General features: G+C 49.4%; 1 protein-coding gene and 1 long non-coding RNA gene across 3 annotated transcripts in view; one reads left to right on the top strand and one right to left on the bottom strand.

The window, feature by feature from the left end:
• The window catches only part of ZFHX3 (zinc finger homeobox 3), a 249,726-nt gene that overhangs the window by 135,688 nt on the left and 88,396 nt on the right, over positions 1 to 25,642 (top strand). For both annotated transcript variants that reach the window (XM_070451077.1, XM_020888547.2), the window contains exon 4: positions 14,161 to 14,392. In XM_070451077.1, the coding sequence (XP_070307178.1) occupies positions 14,161 to 14,392 (232 nt within the window). The remainder of the gene's footprint in view (positions 1 to 14,160; positions 14,393 to 25,642) is intronic.
• Positions 6,989 to 18,182, bottom strand: LOC110134212 (uncharacterized). The gene is made up of 3 exons (XR_002312985.2): positions 17,992 to 18,182; positions 11,787 to 11,953; positions 6,989 to 7,191 (listed from the first exon to the last, which is right to left on the bottom strand). It is a non-coding gene; the product is annotated as an uncharacterized lncRNA (long non-coding RNA).

The raw sequence follows: 25,642 nt of genomic DNA, 5'->3' as shown, positions 1-25,642 counted from the left end.
CACGGAAGGGAGTGGTGTGAGCCAGTATCCCTCTCTCCCTCTCTCACACACACACACACTCGCCTGCACACACACGAGGCCACTGAGGGGTCGAGTCCAGGAGCCAGCACGGCTGGCTGCAGAGGGGGTGGCGCAGCAGAGGGGAAGGTGAGAAGATGCGCTAATGAGGACCTTTCTCATGTACAGAGAGTGATGGAGACAGTGATTAGAGAAGATGAATAGTACCTCTGATTGTTGTGTGAGGAAACAGGAAGCAGGAATGTAGATAGACAGATGAGGAATGAAGGGTCCAAAGCTGGCACAAAGACCCCCACTGTAAACTTATGTGTCACCAGAAACCCCACTGGCTGTTGGTTCCTCTGGCCTCATGTTATTATAGAGTCATCTGGAAAGGTCATTGAAAAATACTTATTTTAATACTTTCAGCCTTTAAAAGAATGCTCTATAGTCTATATTAATACAGAGCAGGCTCCTGGATCTGAGATTCTACACAGCTGCCAGCCAGCATGTTGAGGTGTGGGGAGTGAGCGGCCACATCCTTATACTGGGGCCCCAGGAAGCAACCGCATGCTGGTCTGTATCCACATGTCACCCTGCCCCAGTTGCAGAGTCCCTACTAACGTGTAGTGTGCATCAGAGAGCCCTGGTGCCCCAGGGCTGGCAGGATCTCAGCCATCCTCTCTCTAGTCCTGCCTTTCTCCAACATCCCCCCAACCCCCACCCCTTACACCCCATCATGTTGCTCAAGGAGATTTCCCCAGTTGCCAGTTTTATAGATGCAGTTTTCTGAAACTTGCATTTTACTGCAGAAGATCCCTCACAATTCTCCAGCAGGTTTTGCGAACCGTCATCTGTCCAGAATGAAACTATCCGTGCCCCCAGCAGACCATCTCCTGTGGGTCCCACCCATCTCACACTGGCTCTTGGACCTGCTGGGCCAGAGTCAACTTGCTGAAAATGAGGAAGGAATGTTTTGGTCAATGTGGGCTGGCTGGTGAAAACCCTCCCTAAACCCACCATTTAGAAATACGTTTTGAAAAATATAACTCACTGACTGGCCTCACAGCTACATTCTGTTGGGAGGTTGAGAGTGGAACCAGGAGGTGTGGTATTTCTGAACCAAATCACTCAGAAGACCCTGGGAAGGGTCTGCTGTAAGTGGGGCCAGCCAGTCAGAAGGCTGAGGAGCCTGAAGCTCAGGCATAAACTGGGAAGGAAGGGGGATACATCCAGGTGTTCAGCGTCTGAGCCCAGGTGGAGAATGATTCCTTCCTCAAAGGTCTCAGAGCTTGAAAAGTGATGAAAGTGTAACATATAACCAGTTCCTTGGGGTCTAGATAGCAGCAGGTCAAAGCATATAGGAGTACAGGAAACTTGGGAAGAAAATAAAGATGTATGGGTGCGTTTGTGAAAAAATAGAAACATCCTCATCCTGGTGCTTTGAATCTGGAGACAGTCCAGTTGCTCTGTCAGGCGTGGGGTGGGACTGCCCATGCAGCCACCTCCTTCCAGATGTCTGAGCACTATCATGTCACTCCGTTGGCTTGTGGACATTTTCTGTCAGAACTAACCTGTGTACTAAACTGTTTTCATCTACAAAGGTGCTGTAGACACCTGTACTCATCCTGGGAGCCGTCTCGGCTGAGTTACTTGACCAGCAGCGGCGTCTGTGCTGTGTGCTCTCTGCCCCTGTCTCTGTGATGTCCAGGTGTTCTGGCTGCTTTTCAGTATCCCCAAGTCTCACAGCCCTTTGTCAGTTTAGTAGTAAAAGAGGTTGGCCATGTTAAAGCCAGGTAAACACAGCAAAGGGTGTAGATGAAGCAGAGGGTGGAATGACAGTGACTGAGCTGGCCTCTGGCTGGGGAACGTTTGGCTAGTTTGGTGGGAGAAGTACAGCACTTCTGCGATCCGTAGACTGAAATAATGGTCTCATTTAAACAAATGGTGTATATTAGCGAACGTATTTGTCCCTTGGCCCCAGCGTCCCACCTGGACTGCAGACTCCCACGTGGGAGTCCAGTGGAGCATCTGCTGAAGAGAATGACACGTGGTGGGCGTGGGTGGGACCACCTGTGCTCTGCCGCCCCAGAGGCGGGGAGATGGGCTTCTGGCCCCGGTGTGAAGGGTGCCTCTTGCGTGCTATAGCTGCTGTGCAGCTCGTCAGCAGGTGGAGGGTGGTTTGGGGAGGGTCTCCGAGCAGGAGAGGCACCAAGACCAGAAAGGCCAGGGCTGGTGGGTAAGGTGAGAATGGCCAGGCGTGTCTCATGGTGTGGGGGTGTGGCGTGGGGTGGAGGCTGGACATCTGAAATGGAGGAGGGAATTGGACCCAACCAGCTCGGTCTGGAGTGACAGCTGAAGACCAAGAGCAGCAGTAGGGCATTAGGGGAGTGTCTCAGCTTATTCAGACTTGCAGCCAGCCATCTTCCAGTCCCTACCCTGGGTCAGGAGCTGTGCCCCGAACCAGGATTGAAAGTTCTCCCCGCCTGTGAGGTGCTGTCCGTGGTGTGGCAGAGGAGTTGGAGGTGGTTTGAAGCACAGATGAGTCCAGAGTGGATGCTGCTACAGTGGGGTTTGCGGGTCCAGAGGAAGGAGGGGTGGAGCTGGGAGCTGGGAAAGGCTTTGGAGAAGGTGTGGCTTTTGTGCAGAGGAGGGCTCTGATCTCTCCAGCTGTATATTTATTTTCTTTCATTCTCGCTCATCCCCACTTCACTCGTGTCTGACTTTTTGTGACCCCATGGACCATAGCCCACCAGGCTCCTCTGTCCATGGGATTCTCCAGGCAAGAATACTGGGATGAGTTGCCATGCCCTCCTCCAGGGATCTTCCCGACCCAGGGATCAAGCCCATGTCTCTTTTGTCTCCTGCACCGGCACGGGGGTTTGGGTTCTTTACCACTAGTGCTACCTGGGAACATGGTCTTTTCTGGAGGACTTCGCCAGCAGTCTGTCCTCCTGGCCAGTCACAGCAAGAACAAGTGTGCACACACAGGCATGGTGGCCTCCGAGGGAGGTAAGACAGCTCTCCAGATTCCCAAAGAGCCCTCCAGGTTATCTCACGGGAATTCAGACTCCTGTGATGCCTGTGCAAATGGCATAGATGCTGGGATGGGTGAAGTGGGATTCTTGACTCTTGACTTCCTCCCCATGCTCAGGACCAAGACTCGATCTCAAAAACTGATGGCACCCATGAAGAGTAGCAGACTTGTTCTCATCTGGCTTGGGTCTATGGCCTCCCAGCGTGGTCTCCCTTGTCTCCTTCTGGGAGAGGCCCCTCTTGTACCCGGGAGATGTCGTGCCGGGGATGCATGCACTAAGAGTGACAGCCCCAGGGAGGCCAGCAGACAGCCGGAGATCCTCCAGCTCTCAATGGATGCTCCCGGTCCTTGAGCTCTTGCCCATCGGAATGATTAATTGACGTCCTCCACTCTGCTGGACAATTAAGGAACACAGGAGAAGGAGGGAAAAGTCTTCAGTTGGACCTAATTTGGCACCATATTGTTTTCTGTTAATCTATTTTGTTTTCTGTCCGTCTGTCCCCAGGGACGGGTGCCTTGCTGCTTGCTGAAGCATGCATAACTAATGTCCTCATTAAGGGCTGATCTGTTTACCAAGGCCAGGCGAGGAAGCCAGCCTGCCAAACCCAGGCGCAAGCTGGGGGCCGTTGCCTCCCTCTGGGCCTTAGCCCCACCTCATTAAGCTGGTCCAGGCTATTGATTGGGAGCCTGTGTTTGGAAGAGTCTTACTTACTCCATGCATTATCTTGACAGATTGATCAGACCTGATTGAGAACCTCTTAAAGAAACGAACAGCTGTAATGGGAAAGTTGGACTCTGTCATCCGTTAGGATGATTCTGGGAGCAAGAAGAACAAGTCTGACATCTTGGAGCAATTGTATTTACAATTAACATGGCTGAAAACGATTGCCTCTATTGATCCCCCCTTCCTGCAATTACAGCCCCATTGTTTACATTCCAGCACTTCAGTTATAAAAAGGAAATTCAATAATTATTGCATTATTTAAAGTTAAAGTGCCACAGAGTTTGCTGGCTACGCTTGCTGGTTGATTTAACGTTCAGTAAAATCCATGCTGAGCTCTCCATCTTGAGGCCGAACAATATCGGCTTTTAATGAGACTTAAAAAGCGGGGGAAGGAGAGCAAAACCTAGAGCACAGGGTGTTTGTCTGGGTTATTTATGGGGGGGACCGAAAGGCAGGGCAGAGAAACTCGCCATGTCATCTTTCGCAGAACCGTATCCCCTCTTGCCAGCCGTCTCCTGGTCTCTTGACTCCGCTTCCACAGAGAAGCACTTCTCTCTTTCCACTCTCTCAGTCCCTTGCCCCGTCCCACAAGTGTAACTTCTCCTTAGCCATCAACAAGATCCACAGAATTTAAGGAGAAAGGGTGAAACTTCTTAGCAGCCAAAAGGAGCGACATGAAAGGCATTTGTTTCAAGGGAGTTTTTCTCTTCCGTGCAGTCATTTTCCGATTTTCTGATTCGAGGGGAAAAAAATGAAATAAAAAATGAAGCCCCTCCCCACCCCCCCCAGCTTATGAGGAAGAAAGCCCTGCGCGTGCTCACTGCCCCCTGCCCGTCTCACCCTGGCAGCCCTGTCCCCTCTCATAACGAGGGTGATGAGGGTGTTGGTCAACAGATGCTGGGAGCTCGAGAGGTGCCTCCAGGTTGGAGCATCACAGTCAGACTCCCAGCAGCAGCAGCTGGAAAGTTCAAGAGCACGGGAGGAATTTTAAAGACCGTTTTATTTTTCTCATATTTGGTGGAAACTCTCCGGCGGGCTGGGTTCCAGCAAGACATCTGGACAGGTGTGCTCAGCAGGGTGCCGAGCTCGCGAGGAAAAAGTGATGCCTCATGCCTCACCATCAAGAGTCACGCTTTCAGCCCCAGCCCCAGGAAATTTGAGACTGCAGGTGTGAAAGGGGAGAGGAAGATGAATGGAGCCAATTCCGACTTTTATGAAGTATCTGGAGCGGGCCGGTAGCAGGCAGCTGCTTCCGTGGGCCTTTTTCATTAAAGAGGTGAATTCTTGAGTGCTGGCACTGCGTGATTTATCGAGTGCAGTTTGCTAGCATCTGAAATGCTCTTTGGGAAAAGGCGGGTGATGCGGAGATTTTAGGCCTGGGCAGTTTTCCTTCTTGCAAGGAAATACCTTCATCGGTTCCGACTTGGGTCTCTCCTCCATGGCAGCTGCTGTCCCAAGCAGCTGTTCTCAAGAGTGTGACCCCAGACACCAGCATCAGGAAGACGGTCAGGAGTTCTCCCTCCCTACCCCGAACCTGGGCCTGGAGAATTAGAAACCCTCAGGGTGGGCCCCAACACTCTGCGGCAGGACACCCCACCTCCCGCCCCAAGTGCTTCTGAGGCACGCTCAAACCAGAGGACCGCAGAGCTGAAACGTATCTATATTTTTAACTGCTGAGCCCATGGTGTGTACCTGCAAGCCAGGTGAGGAAGCAACATCCAGGCTCAAGGTAGAAAGATGACGCCTGTGCCAAATGTTTGGGCAGTCCTTCCCGTCTTCTGAATCTTTTTCACATTTGTTTGCTCATGTGGTTTTCAAAATTGCCTCCGAGGAAGACAGGGCAAGTATAAACATCTGTATTTCACAGATGAAGTAACGCACCTGTTTTGACCACCAGACAAGTACTTCTTTTTTTTTTTTCTTTCTTTCTGCTGTGTTGACTGTCATGGGATTGGAGATACAAATAAGCAAATCCTTCAGCGCGGATTTGGGAAACCAGGGATGTGCCTGTTTCAGCTCAGTTCTCCTTCCTTGGTCCTCACCTGGGGTGTTGGCAGATGTGCTAAAGAACATGGTTTCTGATTTTTCACTATTTGGGCGCCGACAGACAGACAGATCCAGTAAACAGATGTGGTTCTGGAGCAAGAGCCTGGGGTGAGGGTCCTGACTCTGCCGCACCAGCTGTGTGACTTTGGGCAAATGACTTAAAATAAGAATTAAGCGCCTCTTGTAAGGAAGAAGTCAGTCCCATGCATGTGCAGTTTCCCCTCTGTTTCATAATTTCTGCACATCGAAATTTCTTTACTGTCAACAAGCAATCCTTCTTTGGGACTGGGGGTGTGGGGTGGCGGTTCCCAGGGAGGGAGCCGGGCAGACTGGGCATGAGGAGGGAAATGTCAAATAGGTAAATTCAGTAGCATTCATTCCTGTCCCTAATCCCAAAAGCCTAACCAGCTTGAAAAGTAACGATAGTAATAATAATAACCTTATTAATTATGAAGGTGAACCATACAGCAGGTGCCGTGTTAAGCACCTTTGTATGAATTATCCCACTGACCTCTCCCACTGGTACTATGAGGGGGTCCTGTTATTGTCTCTGTGTTGCAGATGAGGAAACTGAGGCCCAACCCATGTGTATATCTTGCCCAGAGTAGCACAGAGGGAGGGTTTTCCCCGGCCTGCCTGAATCCGGAGTGCCTCGGAAACCACCGTTTCGGCAGCAGTGTGACATGGAGTTGATTGGGGACCAGCTTGAGTAGCACGAATACGGCGGCCTTTGTTTCATGTGGGGACTTAAACCCATGGGAGCTGAAGAGCAGCTCCAGGGAGGAAGCGTATCTTCACGAATGAAGAAAGTCACTGTTCCCAGTGCCCTGTCTTAACGAAGGGGTGACCTTCGGACTCAAGGAGCCTGGGCTCGTTCCTGGAGAGCGGTCAGGTTGATGCCATGTATTTTCCTTGGCTTCCCAGCTTATGTACATGCTCATTTGACCAGTGTGGAAACTAGCCCTTATCTTGCCTGAGACCCCGTGCTCTGATGGGCCCCCTCCTTTAGGAAAGATGCCTGCACACCCTGAGAAGCTTCGTCTCTGTGTGGTTATGCCACACCCCTCTCTGGAGTCTTCCCAACAGAGGGAAATGAAATCTGTTAGTACCAGAATTCCACAAGAGCCCACATTTGGATTTTTTCTAGAAAAGATTCAAAGCCAAGTCTGATACACCCTCTCGATGGTTGCAGATTCATGCTTATTTTACTTCTAGAATTTATTGTGCTTCTCTCTAAGGACCATTCATCTTCTTGAGACTTTTGAATGAGGAGATGTCATTCTTGCGAGCCAAGAGATCCAGGGTTGGGAAGCCTGAACTCCAGCCTTGGAACTTGGATGCCGAGAGTGAACAGTCAGAGCTTGTTCCAGGGCGTGAGGAGTCTGGCCTAGAAACCAGAAAATAGGTCAGAGATTGATCTAAGGGAACGTTTTTACTTCCTTTCACTTTCTCTTGTAAATTGTGGTCGGGGCTTATATCTTAACGCTGTCTGCTGGGCTCCTGCAGTGAAATAGGACTAAATTAACATGTGCCAAGGTCGAGGGCGCGAGTGGGTGAAAAGCCAACATGAAACAGAAAATGTGTATATATTTAGGTTGACCTTCCGGAAGCTTTCCTAAGAAAGCGGCATTAAATCTGAAACGGTAACACCACCCCTGATTAAAAAATTAACCACCCCCCTTCCAGGCTGCGTTACACCTAAAACAGTTTCTTCCTAGGCGTTCAAGGTGAATGCCTGGGTCTGGGGCGTCCCGGGTCACATGGCCGCCCTCTGCAGTCAGCGCAGCATCACTGGACAACCGTGGACCCGGCCCCCAGCCCCGGGGTTCCAGTCCTGTTTTGTCCACACTCTGTGGGAACTCATGGGTGGAGGGAGAAGTCACGTGACCTCTCGGAGCTTTTGAGTTTCTCCAAGGACAGGCGCCAAGCACCGCCCACCTCGGGATGTAATGAAGTGTGCGAAGGTGCCTCCTCAGCATACTTGCCGAGCAGGGTTACGATGATGAATTAACCCCCCTCACTTCTTCCTTATTCCATTTTAGTGGGTAACTAGCAGGCTCACTCCGGACCCTCATCTTCCTGTCCCGTCTCACCGGAGGTGTTGGTGAGACTTCTATAGCCCTCGCCCTGAGCCCCTGGCTTGCTCTGGTTAACAGTTTTCCCCTCCAGAGGTCTGATGGGACAGCAGCCTCTTCCATCAAGGCCTTCCGTGTGTGGGTTGGGGGGCCCTTCCCCCTAGGTGTAGGTCACCCCCAGGGTCGCCCACGTGCCCCAGGAGGGGTGGATCCCTGGGAGCCGCTTTACCTTATCCATCACGGAGCTTCACCGTTTGATCTGCCCTCCGGGTGCGGTTGCGATGTATCCGTGGGAGAATGTGGTGAGCCGGGCGGGCATTTGTGTGTTCCTCATAACAGGTATTATTCCCCGAGGAAGCTTCCTTCGTGAATCCTGTGTGTTTTCGTTTGTGAGAGTGTGTGTGCGAGTGTCAGAGTGTACTTTGTCCATTTCTACTTTAAAGGGGAGGCTTTGACAAAACCTGATCAATATTTTGCATTCCATGCATGAAGAACCAGATGTTAGAAGTTTCCTCTTGTTGGGGAGGAGGAGGGAGCCGGGGCCCCTCCAGATTTATAGAAATCGATGTTCTCTGACAGAAGTTGGTTAGTTTTCCTGGGAAACAAGTAACAGGAACACATTTTTTTGATTTTCGCGATGAATTATTTTCTAACAAGAGCCCTCTTCTCATCTCTTTGACTTTCAGTCGCTGGCCAGGGTCGACGAGCCCAACATACTAATGGGGTGAAATCCCACAAATAATGCCAGCCGGCTCCTTTCCTTTCTTTTTTAATTATTCATTTCCTTTTCATACCCGCCCTCACGTTCAGGCTTATTATCCGAGATGCCTTTTCCTGTATTGAGGTCTTGTCTTTTCCAAGTTCTTCCCCTGGAACCAGACCCACAAGGAAAGATGGGGGACCCTGGATGTCTCCAGGTCAGGGGCACGGGAGTGTCACCTGCCAGCTAAACCCAGCCCAGCATTTTATCGATAAAGTATAAATGCTCCAACAAGATCGGATAGATGAACAGGACAGAGTCCCTGGTCGGCACAAGGGAACCCCCCCTCGCTCATTTCCAGCACAGGTGCTGCTCACCCAGCGCGTACCAGTCCAGCTCCTATGCGCTCGCCAGGGGGACCATCTGTTTTCTGCTGCACGGTGGTCATTTGGAGAAGTTGGAGTTTGCAGAGTTCTTTCCCTGCTTCCATTTATGAGTCAGACCGGGTACTTATTTCCTTTTTGTGGGTCCTTGTACTTCTTTGTGCTTTCAGGAAGTATATCCTATTGCCACATGTAGAACTCTCTTTCAATGGAAACAACTGCACACTTGCAGTTCATGTAACCCAGTGTTTTGCAGGCACTTTTTTTAAAAGTTTTTTTTTTTTTTTTTTTGATGTGTTCCATTTTTCAAAGCCTGCACTGAATTTGTTACAGTATTGCTTCCGTTGTTTATGTTCCGGTTTTTTGGCCATGAGGCATGTGAGATCCTAGCTCCCTGACCAAGGATGGAACCGGCACCCCCTGCATTAGAAGGCGAAGTCCCAACCACTGGATTGCCAGGGAAACCCTTGCAGGCACCTTTAAAACCAGACCGTAAGGCTGGGGAAACCAGGGAAGCCCTCGGCGGTTCAGGATTCAAGGTTGTAGGAGAGGCTGGCTGGACAGAGTGCTGGACTGGACCTTGGTTTCTGCTCTTCTTTAGCTGAGTCAGTCTCCCTTCCTTGACTGATTTGTTGGTCCTGCTTCTTCATTACTCACTGATTGGTTTTCTTGAGTGATCACTGGATCTTCCTGTGCCCCTGGAGGAAGTGTTCTCACAATGGCATGCACGCCAGAAGGTTGCCCTCCTCATATCCCTTGGCCAGTCTGCCCAGTCACCGCCATCACTGCCTTGTTACTTGCAGGGTCAGGCCCTCGGGTAGGGCATAGTGTGTGTGTGCGTGTTTACGTGGTGTGTGCTTTCATGTGTCGTTGACGTCTGGAATCAAGCCAGACCCTGCACAGTGGGCGCTGACCACTTTGCTTTGGGTCCCCATGCAGCACACTTGTCTTACAGCACGCTGACCACAGCTGAAGTTATTCTGCTTTCTTATTCTTTATTTTCTATTTTTAAAAAACCTTTCGTTCTTTATAGCTGCATCAGGTCTCGCAGCACACGGGGTCTCCCTTTCAGCGTGTGGGGTCTCTCGTTGCGGTGTGTGGGTTGCTCCCCAGGGCACACGGGCCCTGTGGTTTGGGGCATGCTGCAGGCTCTCTAGCTGAGGCGCACAGGCTCAGCGGTTGTGGTGCATGGACTTAGTTGCCCTGTGGCAGGTAGGATCTTTGTTCCTCAACCAGCAGTGGAACCCACACATCCCTTGCCTTGGAAGGCAGATTCTTAACCACTGAACCACCAGGAAAGTCCCCTGTTTTCTTTTTTAGACTGCACAACTGACCCTCTAAAGGTGAACGGAAAGAAATCTTGAGCATAGAGTTCAGAATCTTGAGCACAGAGTAAAGAAATAAATGGAAACAGCCAAACAAGACTTGGGTCCTCCTACCTGAGGCTGGGCGAGCTCTGTGATGGAGGGGGAGAGGCTTGGGGGAGTCCAGTATCTGTGTGGGAGAAGAATTTCCTGCCTGCCGAGAAGAGCAGGAACTCTGACAGGAGGCAGCCCCTTCACTGAGTGTTCCACCGGGGTTTGTGCCTCGGTGGATTCTTCATCTATTACAGTGAATTTAATTAAATACATTGTGATCCCAACTGAGGGTATCCTAATTAGCTGGGTCAGGAACAAATCATTCTCCCTCCTTCTCCAGATGAAAACATCTACTCTCTCCCGCAGGGAAAGCATTTCCGGGGTGACAGGCTGGCCCCAAGGAGTCAGTCTCTCTAGTCCCACCCCCTCCTGCTGCTTCTTACTAGGCAGGTTCCCAGGGTGGAATTCCGGGGATGGGCCAGCGCATCTTGGGAGGGAGAGGGGGCCTGGACCCACCCAAGGCCTGGGAAGGGACCAGATGGTGTGGAGAAGTCAGGACCCTGTTGCTGGCTTCCGAGCCCCGTTTGCTCCATGTTGGACAGCCTGAAAACTGCCCAGGCGGGAGCTTATGAGGTGTGGTGAGAACAGGAGCGGTCATGCGCAGGTAGACCCCCAGAGACTCCAGTTGTGAGAGGAAGTTTGGGTTGGGGTATAACCTTTATGAGCAGGTGTTTCCTAGGAATGGAGAAGTAGTTTATTCTGGATTTCCATGTGTATGTCTTGGAGAGTGAACTTGGAGTGCATAAGCAAGCTAGGAATTTTGAATTAAGCTTCTGTGCAAGTCTCTGAGAGGGGACCCTAAATGTCCGCTATACCGGGCTCAGAGGGCGAGGCCATGGCTCTGTTCTCCGCATTTTTTGCTTTTATTCTTATCGCTACCGTTTGTTTCAGGCACCCATTTTCTTTCCAAAATGGTTCTCACCTATCAGACCAAAAGGATTCCTGGCGGCAGCAGAGATTACCAGAGACTACCAGGAGTCGAGTGTGGTGTTTAGGGGCATCATCATTGTATCAGTTACTTTTCCAGCAGGAGTCCCCAGTGTGATGTTTATTTTATAAAAAGTTGAGGATTTATACAGCCCTGTCACCCAAGAGCCCCTGAGTCTGAGGATGAGAGACATCTGACATCTCAGCTCCCATCCAACTCTTTCTGGCTGTGTTATCCTCTCTTCTGGCTCAGAGACTGGAAACCCCAGACGTTTGGAAAAGAACCCTCACATCCATATTAAAATTTCATGTTTAAGATTCAGAGCCTTACTTCTAGGAAATCCTGTTTCATGGGAAGGTAATGGGAGCTCGGGGTTAAGGCTTCAGTGATCCTTTCCGTGATTTCGTGGTTTCTGATGCCACCAGAGTCCCTTGATAGGACTTAGCGCTTTAGAGTCCATGGTTATATTCCCTGTTACCTTTCACGCGTCAGTTTCTGTTGAAGCTCTAATAACTGTAGTTCGTTGGGTCTTGGCGATCCAAGAGGGCCATTCCTGGCTCCCGTACGAGTTCCCTGTTCCTCAGTGGCGGCCCTGACGCTTTCTCCCAGGAATATCTGGGTTCCAGTTTTGGCTTTCGGGAGTCCCTATGGAGAATTTGGGGAGAATCAGCGTGGGCAGGCTCATTTTGTTTTCCTTTCCATCCAGCCCATCAGTCTCTTTCCCCAGAGTCCCACCCTCCAAAAAATGTAGCTTTGGAGCTTTCCATCTTTGGCAAGGAGACATGTCAGAGAGGGCAAACTGAAGAGAAACCATTTAAAAAAAAACCCAGCACAAATTTATTTCAAGAAAAGTAGCTTTGTGTTTTTGGTGGTTATAATCTGACAGTTAACATTGAGCTTGCTTGTTATTCAGTCTCTTTCTGGTTGTGATTGCTGTAGGCCAGCTCTTACTGGAGGCGGGGCCAGGGGAAGGCATATTGTTTTGCTCCAAGGCTTTGCACTTGAGTGTGTTAAGTCACCCATTTCTGGGAAAGAAGGGATTGTTCTCTGCTGATAGCTGTGAAGCCCTTCACTGTGTTACCTGCAAGTTGGCCCCAGAGCAAAAGTAAATGTCATGTAGCCAGTTTACATCGACGAGGGCTTGCGCTCCCTCCCCTTCCTCAGCCCTCTGTTGGTGCATTCATATTTCCTCTTCCAGTAAGGTTCAGACCTGCTTCTGGGATGTTCACACTTTTTCCGTGAACATAGGATGTGTGCTTGTGAGCACATGAGCCTCAAAGCTGTGTCATCCAGTAGGAACAACCCCGGGCCACTCTTGTTGGTATTGAGCAGAGAGCAGGGCATTGACTCTGTGCTTCCTGAGCATCTCACAGTATAATCAGGACAGGACAGAGGTCCAAGCAGGATCAGAGATGGTTACCAGGCACGGGCGTCAAACAGAACAAGTGTGGTCAGAAAGGAGAGGAGCAGCGCAGAGCAGTCCCAAGGCTTTGTTGTGGTTCCTTGGGCCAGGCTCGGGGGATTGGAGGTGGGGAGTGAAGGCGAGGAGAAGGAAGGAAGGACAGGTGGGAACATGAGCCCATAAAATACATGATCTCAATTTCCTCCTCCGGAAGGATACTGGGGGCGGATGCTGCCAGGTTCTAGTTCTCTTTCTCCCATTAACTAGCTGTGTTACCTTGAGTCAACCACTTAAAACTTCTTGGGATATTTTTTTTTTCCTGCTTTATATGTACCCACTAGAAAACTTTCCTCTTCCCCTAAAATGAGTCATTTGAAACGAAGGAGGTGGCCTTTCTATACCAGGAGCATGTCAGTTCTCTAATTCTTAATAGAAAGGGTCCGTAGCTTTCCACGTGTTCTCACAGGGACCCCAAAGGATGTGAATATTGTGCTTGGATACAAGTCTTCTTCAAGATGCAGAAGTCTGGGTTCTGCTAACTCCATGGCCTCCACTGGTTTGTGTACCATACTTTATCCCTGTCGTGCCTGCTTCCTGCCGACTCCTGGGCTTCCATGTTCTGGAATCAAAGTTCTGTATCGACACAGACACAACCCAGAGTGTAATTTTGACTGTCTGAGCACTAAGCCAAATGACCTTGAGATGTTGAGAGAGAACTGGTCTGGACAAATTTATTTTTCTTTTCTTCCTAAGCTAGGGGAAACCCTAATTTCAGGTTCTCCTGATAGACTAGTTCTAGATACAAAAGCTTGAATCATCTTTCTTGTGAAATAGCCACACAGCAACTCTGGTGCTTCGTTACTGAACTAAGATTCTGTGCAGGTAAGGTGACCACCTTGTAGACCATCCCCTAAAGCAGGCGCTCGTCACTTTTTCCATCAAGAGCCAGATAATGAGGTTTTAGGCTTCGCAGGCCACATAATCTCTGTTGGAACTGTTGAACTCCATCCAGTGTTCAGAAGGCATCCATCGACGATGCACAAACCAACACATTTTGTGGCTGTGTTCCACTGAGACCCTATTTATAGGACCAGGCAGCAGGGTGCACTTGGCCTGTGGCCATAGCTTGCCGACCCCAGTTCCACGCAGAGCAGACACTTTGGAGATAAGCGGAAAGAGTGAACCTCTGATTATTGTGCCAGGAAGCCCAGTTTTACGCGGGGAGGGTCGGATCCATTGGCATGTTCAGCACTCTGACACCCCCGGGGGAGGCAGGAATGAGAGTCACCTTGCTCCCTGTCCTCATCACGCTGCTGGGGGAAGGGCCCCCCGGGAAAACCAAGTCACCCCGGAAAGGGGTTGTCGGGTGGGTGGGCGGGCGGGCGGGCCCTCGGCGGGGCTGGGCTCGGTGCGGCTGACCGGGGCTCGCCCCTCTCTCTCACCCTCGCAGCATCTGCAGCAGCATGAGAGCGGCGTGGAGGGCGAGAGCTGCTTCTACCACTGCGTCCTGTGCAGCTACTCCACCAAGGCCAAGCTCAACCTCATCCAGCACGTGCGCTCCATGAAGCACCAGCGCAGCGAGAGCCTGCGCAAGCTGCAGCGGCTGCAGAAGGGCCTCCCCGAGGAGGACGAGGACCTGGGGCAGATCTTCACCATCCGCAGGTGCCCCTCCACCGACCCCGGTGAGTGGTCTCGCGGGCCGCGGGTGACTGCTGTGCTCTGGGCGTGGGGGACATGCCGGGACTGTCACTTTCCTCTTAAATGTTTTTAGAGGAACTTAGCACCACTTTTCTTTGCACGTCACGAGCCACTGTCCAGTGAGCAAGCCAACAGACCGTGTGTTGTCTCCTCTTCCCAGGTGCGTCCGGCGTGCATTCTAGATTCCGTCTTTGGGTTCAGATCAACATAAAGAAAATGCTAAAGTATGTCTTGCTCAGAATTGAAATAAGGCAGTTTGTGGCCTCAAGTGTGGTCTGTAAGAATGAACTTCAGAGGTGATCGAAGCAGCAAGTGCTTGTTAAAAACATCGTGACTGTATCCGAGTGCCCCAGCTCTTCCTGGCTCAGAACTGCCCCTTCCTTCACAGAGAGCATGGGGACCTTGGTGTAGCCCTTGCCCCGGGTCTGCTTCCCACCTGCCCTCTAGCCTGCAGTCCTTTCTCCTGTCTTCCCCGTGTGACTTACTCCCACGGGAACCTCATACAGTAGACTGTCCCCTCTCTCTTACTTTTTTCAGCCTCCCAGTCCCTTTCTCTCCACTTGGGAGCATAGGACAGTTGCCTGTCTCTTTAAAAACCATACAGCAAGAGCTCTCCCTTAATCCTGGGCCCCACTGTCTGTCTACAACAGAACCTTCAGATTCTTGAAAGAACAATCTATGTTGGTCCATCGCTGGTTCACACGTCAGCCTATCAGAGCCTGTTTCCTCTTGTCTTCAAACTGTGCTTGAGAAGGAACCTTTGACCCTGGATGCACCCAGCCCAGTGGCTGCATGCTGGGCTTCTTTCTTGGTCTTTGAGGTTGCCGCCCAGTGCCTTCTGGAAGCGCCCGTCCCTGGCCGTGTTTCTGTCTTGTCCTTCGGTGGCTCCGGACCGTCCTCCATGCCCCTCCCAGACTCATGGTCCTCGGTCTGCCCCACAGACCAGCGTCGCCAGGCGCTCGGCCTGGCCCTTGGCTCCCAGCCTCTTGAAACTTTGCTCTCCTGCCGTTGGCACGTGCCCTTTGGGCAGCTCCCTGGGTTTTTCACGGGGGCCACCTCACAGGCCCGGGTTCACGACTTCTCCTGCAGACAAACCCCTTTGCTCGTTCCGATGGCGTGTTGCCGCACGACCTGGCCAGGCTGCAGACTCGGACGGGACTTTTGGTCTCTCCATTGCCTGCAGCACCCTGTCAGCCATTGAGCTGTCATGGCTGTGTGGGGCTTTAATCCTAATGTTATCAGATTGCACGTTTTTAGTTTTTAAAGGCAAAAGTTATATAAACCTTACTGTGAAAAATGGCACGGCCCTCCCCAGTGCCATTCCCCAGAGAACTGGCTTTCAAGTTTAATTGTTCCTTTTGCTACTCATGGCCATGTTTCTTAACATGCCTCTACTATTGTTGCTTGGAATTTTTTTTTTTTTTTTTTTTGGCTAAGTGTTAGACATTACCTATTGGCTTTCTACACTGGAAGATGAGGATTTTACTAGTATGCCGTTCTGCAAGCCCACACACTGATACCTACTACACACACCCCATCCACAAACTCACATTCCCACCCCACCCCCACTCCGTACACACCCTCTTGCACACAGACTCGGTACCCACACAGCCCAGCCCCTCGATACATTCTGTCTTCCCCTCTGATCTGTCTTCCATTATGATTAATAATTTGGGGGCATATTAATATTCAGTATTTTCATTATTCTGACTCTATAAATATTAATCACAGCTGAGCCATGTGGAGTTTTATAATTTCATTTACCTTCTTGTACAACTTTTTGTTTTCTCTGGTTTTCTAGGTACCTATGATTAATTCATGGCTAACCCTCTGCCAGAGCAGACGTTTTCTTCACTGTGAAGGCTCTGCTACATCACTTTATCTGTTAGCTTTAGCTTCGTTCCCTACTGGAGGCATCGCTCCAGAGACCCCACAGACCTCTCCAGATGCTCACAGCTTCTGTGTCCATCACCCAGCTGCCTCTCTTCCCCCTTTTTTTGTGTAGATGGAGCTAGATTCCCCAACGATGGGATACACCAGAATTCGAGAATGCTTCCTCTCTGCTCGAGTAGAATAATCACAGAGGAGGGGCCAGTCCTCCTAGCAGTCAGTGTGAATTGTTGCTTTGGGAAAGTCCTGCGTGGGGACCAGGGTGATTTTTGTCACCCCCAGGTCACTGCAAGATGGACTGTGCCTTCCCGCGTGTATCATGGATGCCTGTTTTGTTTAAAGTTCATTCTCCACCTCTGGGGCTTGTATTTCATGTCTGACCCCCTGGTTCTGCCCTGGGATGGGGCCCAGCACCCACAGACATGCCAGGCCCCAAGACTGGGACCATTGTGCCATCCGGTTGTGGGGGTCCCTGCTCCCCCTGAGCGCATTTTGGCCCATCTGTTCTGCCACTCTCTTTATTCTGCTGTTATGTCATTTCACGGGGTTCTTCTTCCTCTACCAATATACTCAGACCTATTTATTTTAGGGTTTAATTTTTTTTTTAACCAGCTTTGCATACGTCATTGTTTTAATCTTCCACTAAAAGCTGGTCCCTTTTGCCCCCTCAATTCTTTCTTTCACTCTACTCAGAATTCCCTTTTTATTAATGAGGTGCCCCAAACTAAATAGTGTACAGCTGCCATTTCACCCGGGGTCTATGAGCTGGAACAAACAGTTCCCTGTTTTATAATGTAATACTTCTATTTATGCAGTCACTGTGGAATTGCGTTCTTACACCATTGCCTTCTGGGTTTCTCTCATTTAATGCATATTAGTGGTTTTTTTCTTTTCCCTCTCCAAAGTGTATGAGCAACTTTCATCTAGATGATAGACTTCCTTTCTGTATTTCAGAATCCTTTTGTATTGTCTTCGGCCTGGAGTCATGTTTTCACTCTCCACCCACCTCCCTCCCCACCCTGCACCGCCCCTCCACCCTTATGCTCTAGCTAAGTGTATACTCTTGAGTAATGACAAAGGCATAAATTACTAGGTAATGTTCGCATTAACATGAACAGTAACTTGGTTCTGTTTTAGAAACTCCTTCAAGAAAACTCATCTTAAAGCATATCCTCCTCCCTTGCACCAGGGATGGACTCTTATAAACTTCTTGGAAGAATGTCTTCAAGAGAAGGGCCACGTGGGCCTGGTAGAATTAAGGCACTGAAAGTCATCATCTTCTGGTTTTGTAAACCCAGACTTCATAAAACAGGTGTCCCTTGTTCTGCCATGCTCAGAGACACTGCATCATCCTTTTACAGATGGAAGGTTCGTGGCTGCCCCGCTTGGAGCAAGTCTGTGGGTATCATTTTTCCATCAGCATTTGCTCTTTGCGTCTCTGTCACGTTTTGGTAATTCTCACAGTATTTCAAGCCCTCCACCAGCAAAAAATATTTCGACCCCTTGAAGGCTAAGATGATGATCAACATTTTTTAAGCACTGAAGTGTTTTTTAATTAAGATATTTGGTTTTTATTTGTTTTTATTAAGATATTTAAGATACTTTATTTTTCCCCCCTGACCTTAATAGACTACCATATAGTGTAAATATAACTTTTATATGCACTGGGAAACCACAAAATTACGTGACTTACTTTGTTGCCATACTTGATTTATCACAACATCTATGAGGTGTGCCTGTAATTCCCACTTCTCTCCTCTGGAACATAAAGGTTGGGGCACTGATCCTCAGCGGGCAAGGTCGTCCATGTGGTGTGAGGAGGCCTCAGAGCGTCTTTGGGCACCTATCGATAGCCCTGTGTTCTGACTCTAAGCCACTTGTAAACAGTGGTTCTGTCTAGGGTTTTCATTCCTGGCATTCCGTCATCACCTGGTTAAAAGATGGTGTTCTCTCTCCTTTCCTTTGCTCCTGTCTTGTCCACACACCAGACAGATTTACACAAAAGCCACCGGAAATAACGTCCTTGGCTTCCCTGAGCCCAGGGCCTCAGAGCTCAGCCTCCTGTCACCTTCTGCAGTGGCAGGGCTTCTCTTGCCAAGGCTAATGGAGTGGACTCTCCCGTGATTTCTTCCCTGGGGGTGGCAGAAATACCACTTATTCAAACCTTACTTGTTAGCTTAGTCCCACATGTCTTCCAGCCAGTCAAGTTCACCAGGTGGTCTGCCAACCCACATGGAAGTGTGGAGAAGGAGAAATTGTGAAGGTCTCCTCTGCCTTGAGAACTTTGTGGCCGTGGCTAAGAGTCTCGCCCACCACTGGCTCCCTAAGCCCCTCGAGAGCCCTCACGACCAGCCTTGAAGCATCGAGGTCCTGCCCTGCCCCACCAAGGGGCTGAGTCTTGGTTGCTGACCACATGCTAATACCTAGTCCCCCCTCCCCGACACAGTCCTGCTTGTGGTCAAGCATCACCCTTACTTCCATCAGTGAGTCCTATAGTAATGGTCTTTGTGGTTATGCTTGCCACCCTCACCTCTGCTAGAAACACACACACACACACACACACACGGCCTTCCCATTTAAAAAAGAATGTCTTGGAAATGTACATCTCACAGAAAAGAAGGTAACCAAACTACCGAGATTTGTGCCTTCCCAACATTTTTTGTGTGTGACCTGGTCTTTTGATTTTGGTTTGAGTGTATTTTCTGCAGGACCAAGTATTCTCTTGACTGTGTTGGGATTTGGCCTTCCTGTTTCATTCCCACCCCTTCCCACGTGCACACAGATAAACGTAGACAAAGCTGTTTGCTGCGGCGACACCTGGGTTATATCTCCTGGTGGTTGGCTTCAGCTCTTTGCTTCCCCTTAGTTGACCAGAAGCCCTTGGAAGATGGAATGCACCCGTAGGTGGATCATGTGTAGGATCAGCTTCCCTGTTTGCTTATTAAAAAGGCATTTCTGGCTCCGGGGTGAAACTGTAGTTAATTTCGCTCTATCAGTGCCCTGGGCTTCCAGAAGACAAGAGGCGCTTTGTGTTTCTGCCCTCAGCCTTCCTCTGTTTCCCTCCTTCTGTTTCTCTTACCCTCCCCTTAACTACCTCTCACACGGAGACACAGCCCTCCAAACATTGCACAGAAGTAGTGACCTGACTCTGCATGGAGCACCTACTCTGGGCAAGACTTTGAGCTGGGGGCACGGCTGATGCCCTCTCTCAGCTCTTGGTGTGGATACGTTGTTCTAGACGCCGGCACAGGTGTTCAGGGCAATCGGATGATGGCTCAGCTTACAGATGGCATGCTCATTCAGAATTTAGGGGAGTATTTTGCTTGGAGCAGAAGACGGCAGCCTCCTTCACTGACACATCTTTGGCGCTCAACGTAGTGAATTCCTGGGGTCAGGGAGCCGGCCAAGTGACGATGTGGTTTAGACGACAGCCTTTACTCAAACACTCACCGGCTTCACTTGATGGATGATTTTTTTTTTCCATTTATTTTTATTAGTTGGAGGCTAATTACTTTACATCATTGCAGTGGTTTTTGTCATACATTGAAATGAATTAGCCATGGATTTACATGTATTCCCCATCCCGGTCCCCCCTCCCACCTCCCTCTTCACCCGATCCCTCTGGGTCTTCCCAGTGCACCAGGCCCGAGCACTTGTCTCATGCACCCAACCTGGGCTGGTGATCTGTTTCACCCTAGATAATATACATGTTTCGATGCTGTTCTCTTGAAACATGCCACCCTCGCCTTCTCCCAGAGTCCACAAGTCGTTCTATACATCTGACTCTCTTTTTCTGTTTTGCATATAAAAACACTTTCTAACACCATACACAAAAATAAACTCAAAATGGATTAAAGATCTAAATGTAAGACCAGAAACTATAAAACTCCTAGATGGATGATTTTTTTGAAGCAAGTTCTGGGGAGTTCTACTTAACTTGTACAATTTAAGAGAATAAGAAAATGCACTGTTTTCTAGTTCGTCATTTGTTTTTGTTTTGATTTTTCAAAACTGGCATAAAGCTGCCCTCTGAATATTAAGTGCTTTTTTTTTTTTTTTGGTAAATAGCTAAATTATATGCAATTTCAGTGTAATTTTTCTTATAACACTAAAATATATTGTGACCAGTTCTGCAATTCTGAAGTATTATTTTCGTAAAACCAGCATAGTTTTTTCTCTTTCCTTTTTCCTTTTGACTATATGTCTTGTCCATGAGGCTTAGGGAAGCATAGGGATAAAGTAATGCTGACCAGAAAAGTTAAATGTGTTAAGGGCATCAAAACAAATTGGGGTGACTGAAAATTTGAGCACTCATGGAGGAATAGAGAAAACATGACTTTATCTGTTTTAAATCCATTTCCTGATAAGGGACTACTGGGATGAGAATTATGAATTTCAGGGTGCTTTTTTAGAAAACTGTTTTTCAATGCAAGGCTAAAGAGATTTTGTTATATATTGACATGAAAAGAGAATATAATACTGTTGAATGAAAAATGGAGTTTGCCGAATAATGTATACTTTGATTCTGTTTTTTTTTTTTTTCCTTAAAGCTTTTAAAATAGCCATTCAAAGCAAAGTTTGTAATTGGCATTTCTGACTGCTTCATGGGTGGGATCTGTTTATATGGAATCTAATAGAGTGCCAGGCACATGGCAAGAGCTCAAATAGTGGACAAGCTCTTTGACAGAGATATTAGCAAAATTACTCACAGGATACCAAGGGGTGAATCTTACTTGTCTTTTCTTCATGGAGACAGTTTTCCTTTTGTCAGTATAAAGCACATGTAGTTTGATTACCGTCTGATTCGCTTGCATTTTGCATCCACATGAAGAGGACAGGAGTACTTCTTAGGCTGTCTGCAGTCTTGTTTTTTTGTTGGAACAGAGTTCCTGATTTGCCTTAATTAGTCCTCTAACAATCTGCAAAGGTCAGCGCCAATTGCCTGTTCATTTACATTTGTAATTGTGATGGCTTCTGATTACATATTCCTTGTCTTAGTCCTTCCTCTAAGTATATGCTAGTGTGTCTGCTCCTCCTCTCACACGTGTGTGCACACACGTGTGCACGCACATGCTCACATAGATGAAGTGCACACACACCACACACATCCCCACACACCCACCCCTCCCCCCGACCAGTGTGGGAGCTAAGGGTCCATCTCTTCATACAAGACAGCTTTGTAGTGATAGCACTGCCTTCCCTGCAATGTCAGAGTCTGTTACGAAGAAGCATCTTGGAGAGGCTGTTGCTTCTAAGTTAGGAATGTCCTGAAGCCAGAGTCAGGGCAACTACACGGATGCCAGGCAAGACCTCTGAGAGCCATTGTCCAGGAGCTTTTTTGACTGGAGTCATTGTTCAGTCACTAAGATGTGTCCCACTCTTTGCAGCCCATGGGCTGCAGCATGCCAGGCTTCCCCCTCCTCCATCATCTCCCTGACTTTGCTCAAACTCATGTCCATTGAGTCCGTGATGACGTCCAACCATCTCATCCTCCGTCGCTCCCTTCTGCCTGCCCTCAGTCTTTCCCAGCATCAGGGTCTTTTCTAACGAGTCAGCTCTTCACATCCAGTGGCCGAAGTATTGGAGCTTCAGCTTCAACATCAGTCCTTCCAATGAAAATTCCCACTGAGCTTGTTTCTTCTCTGTTTTCTCCAGAAAAGATAAGCATATGCGCCAAGACATCCCACCTTTTAGAAATGATCTGAGATCTGGCTGCAGTAGCCTGAATTACAGTGATTATCATTCATTTGCCCATTTGTATTCTGTATCCACCATTTAGTAGCTGCTTTATTTTTATGGGAGGTTCGAAGCTGTCAGGGTTTGGGGTTTTATTTCAGTGTCTGGCACTGGACTGTATGTTCCCCTATATCGTATACTGGGCTGTATGTGTGACTGTACATTGCCTGCCTGGTTAGCCCTTGTTTGGGGTCCTCATTTGGGGACTCGAGCTGTCTTGCATGCTGTCCCCTCAGTAGGTAGTGGTGGGTTCCCTCACGGCCACCCCACACTGCCCACTCTGAGAGGTGCTAACACTGCGGCTGCTCCCTTTCAGAGAGGGTGATACCAAGTGGCCCAGCAAAATGTAGATGAACGTAAAAAGGAGAGACCATGAGTCCTTTTGGTGGGTATTGAGGGTGAGCATTAGGAGTCTCCTGGTTAGGGCTGTGAGCATGCCAGAGAGCTCAGAAACACAGGGATCCCCGTGGGAGACAGAGAATGTCATGTCCCACCAGGTGTTATGTCAGGGAAACCTTTATGGGGGGTCCCCTCTGAAAGGGGGGTCCAAGGAGCTTGAACGAGGGAGACGTGTCCCTCCGGCGAGCGTGGGAGCCAGCCAGCGGGTTGGGGTTGGAGTGTGTACCTGGGTGGGTTGGGGATGGCTGTGGTGGTCATCACCTACTGTCCCCCCGTCTTGTGGGCACGTCTTCATTCCAGCCTCTTCCCTTCACATCAGCCTGTGCTGCTCAAATGTACTTTTTCAAGAGAAACAATCAATTGAACTTGTTATGCCTTCAGAAATGCCCAAAGAATCCGTTTCTTGGGCCACTTACACTCTATATTAATAAACTTGCTCCTGACCTTGGTAGGGGGCCAGGGAGGAAAGTGGAGCATGCATTGGTCTCTTTGCTCACAGAAATAGCTCAAAGCCTTCTCAGAGTCATGGATGTTAAGGAACCCCCTTCAAACTGTGACCCAATTAGGAGAATTATAGTCCTGCATGCTTTTTTTTTTCCCCCAAACACTGACTAGCAGTGGGAAGTTTTCTGACCGCCCACATCAGAGTAGGCACGGTCCAGAGCCTCCTGGTTCTGGGGTTTCTCGACCCTCTGAGAGCGATCAAGGGAGCATCTCCAGGTTCTCTGCCTGCTCCGCGTGATAGTCACGAGCCCCCTGTGGCTATTTAAGTTTAAATTAATTTAAGTTCAGTAAAAATTTAAAATCCAGTCTCTCCGTCATACCAGCCAGATTTCAAGTGCTTCTTAGTCACATGTGGTTCACAGCTGCCTTGGTGGAGGGAACAGATTTATCGAGCAATTCGGGAGGTTTTAATGGACAGTGCTGGCCAGCCGTGGGGCATACGATATGCTTGCCCTGGCGCTGGGCTTCTCACTGGGATCCCGCTGGCCCAGCCCGGATATGGGCCGCACTTTCCATAAAACTCTTTGACTTCCATTTTAAAGAAATGGGTGTGGTGCCCAGTTGCCTCCTGCTTTCTGTCAGGCTGAATAAGGTGTATTCTTTGGTGCTTTCCCATCTCTGTTTCTGCCATTCCACCCCCCCCCCCCCCCCCCCCCCGCTCCTCAGTTTTTCTCCATATGAGAGAAACATGTTTTCAAATAGGCATTTACTTTTGGTTTCACCACTTAAGCCTAATCCATTAGCAGTTTTGAGGGAGTTGGAAAGGACTTTGTCAAGATGTAGCCTTCAGAGTGGATGTTAAAGGGCTTTTTATAGTTTTACACTTCCAAATTATCTTGAGACCTTTTGTGTGTTTGTTAATAAAAAAGAGCTATTTATCACTTTTAAAAGATGCTTGACTTCTGCTGTAATCAGAATATTAAAGGTTGGATAGTATGTGATTTTTCTTGGAACAAGCCTGTCTGTTGTCTTCATTCAGTTTTATCCAGATCTGTCATCACCTCATGAAGACAGAAAGAGAATCTATGTGCTTCCCTCTCACCATTTTGCTTGGTCTAGAATCCTCTCCTTGGGTCAGACTCTTTCCTTTCAGACTGCCTGAGTTTGCTTAGAGCTGCCATAATGAAAGGCCACAGGCCGAGTGCCTTAAACGACCCAGGTTCATTTTCTTGCAGGTCTAGAGGCTGGAAGTCCAAGATCAAGGTGTTGGGAGGTTTCATTTCTCCTGAGGCCACTCTCCTTGGCATACAGAGGGCTGTCTTCTCTTTCACAGCCTTCACTCTGCTCTCAGGCCTGCCTCTCTCTTTCTGTCGTAATCCCCTCTTCTTATAAGGACACCAGCCAGGGTGCCCTAATCCATTCTAACACTCATCTTTAGCTTGGTCACCATCTTAAAGGCCCTTTCTCCAGATAACAGCCGCATCTGAGGTTCTGGGGGGTTACAGCTTCAATGTACGAGTTTGGGGAACACATGTTTCAGGCCATAACCATCCACTGCCTGACATCCGAGTTCAGTGTCTTATTTCTTTTTGGATGTGGAGGAGGGCAGGAGGCAGAGGCGGAGGGCGATGGGGAGACCCGGGACCTTCCTGCCGCGGGGTCAGTGCCTGCCGGTCCCTCCGTAGCTTCCTGCTCCCAGATCTCGGTCCTAGGTGCGGGCCTTGGTCTGTGAAGAAGCAGAGCAAGCTTCCTGGCAGGGGGCTCTGGAGGAAGTGCCCCCTGGTTAGGTCAGAAAAGAGGTCAGAGCGCTGTGCCCGCTGAGCTCCTCAGAGAGGGAGCAGCGCTCTGCTTGGCTGGTCCTAACACAGCCTCCGCTCAGACCTTCCACTGGTGAGTCCCAAGGGCATAGCCAGCCCGTGGAGGGACATTCTCGTGCCTGTGAAACTTGGTGACCTACGCCTCAGGACAGCGTGTCCTGCTGTATGCCAAGGAGAGTGGCCTCAGGAGAAACGAAACCTGCCAACGCCTTGATCTTGGACTTCCAGCCTCTAGAACTGTGGGAGAGTGAACTTGGGTTGTTCAAGGCATTCGGCCTGTGGCTTTTCATTACGGCAGCTCTCCAGTATGCTGTCACGTATGAGGCTCACGTGCAAGGATTTACACAAGGAGCCTCTCCTCTCTGTTACCCATTGGCACTTTCAAGGACAAGCACAACCCCCTTGTGGATTTGTGGATGGTGTTTAGTGATCCTGTTTTTTGTTTGTTTGTTTGGGGGGTGATTTTTTTGCTCTGGTTAGAGTAAATGCCACCCCCTTGTCACCATCTGTGACCTGCTTTGGCAGAGAATTCCACACCATGTCTATTGGTTGAGCGTCCATCTAGAGGATCCCAGTTGCCACGAGTACAGAAGGATTCTGACTCCCTGGTTTTGCTATGTCTGTGTTGAGCCCTCCAGACCTGACATCCTAGAAGGACCCTGCTGTGTAAGCCTTCACCCTTCTCATTTAGGGCACACCCCTCCCGTGTGTCCCTAGGGCAGGTCCGTCCTCACCCCCCAACCCTCATCTTTCCCAGATGCGAGCCCAGGATATGGGCTTCACAGCTGACCTCCAGAGGGCCTTCCTCTGCGAGAGTGTAAAGCAAGGGCATGTTCATGGCTTCTCAGCCATCGTAGGTCTCAAGTCTCCAGGCTCCCAGATGGTCTGCTTGTTGTAACACGCGGCGGCCACACCAGACGGTGAAGACGGAGGGCATCTCTCTCGCTG

This window comes from Odocoileus virginianus, chromosome 20, assembly GCF_023699985.2.
Source record: "Odocoileus virginianus isolate 20LAN1187 ecotype Illinois chromosome 20, Ovbor_1.2, whole genome shotgun sequence".
In the NCBI taxonomy this organism is placed as follows: domain Eukaryota; kingdom Metazoa; phylum Chordata; class Mammalia; order Artiodactyla; family Cervidae; genus Odocoileus; species Odocoileus virginianus.
The sequence above is the reverse complement of the archived record's forward strand: the minus strand, read 5'-3'. Positions and strand labels throughout refer to the sequence as shown.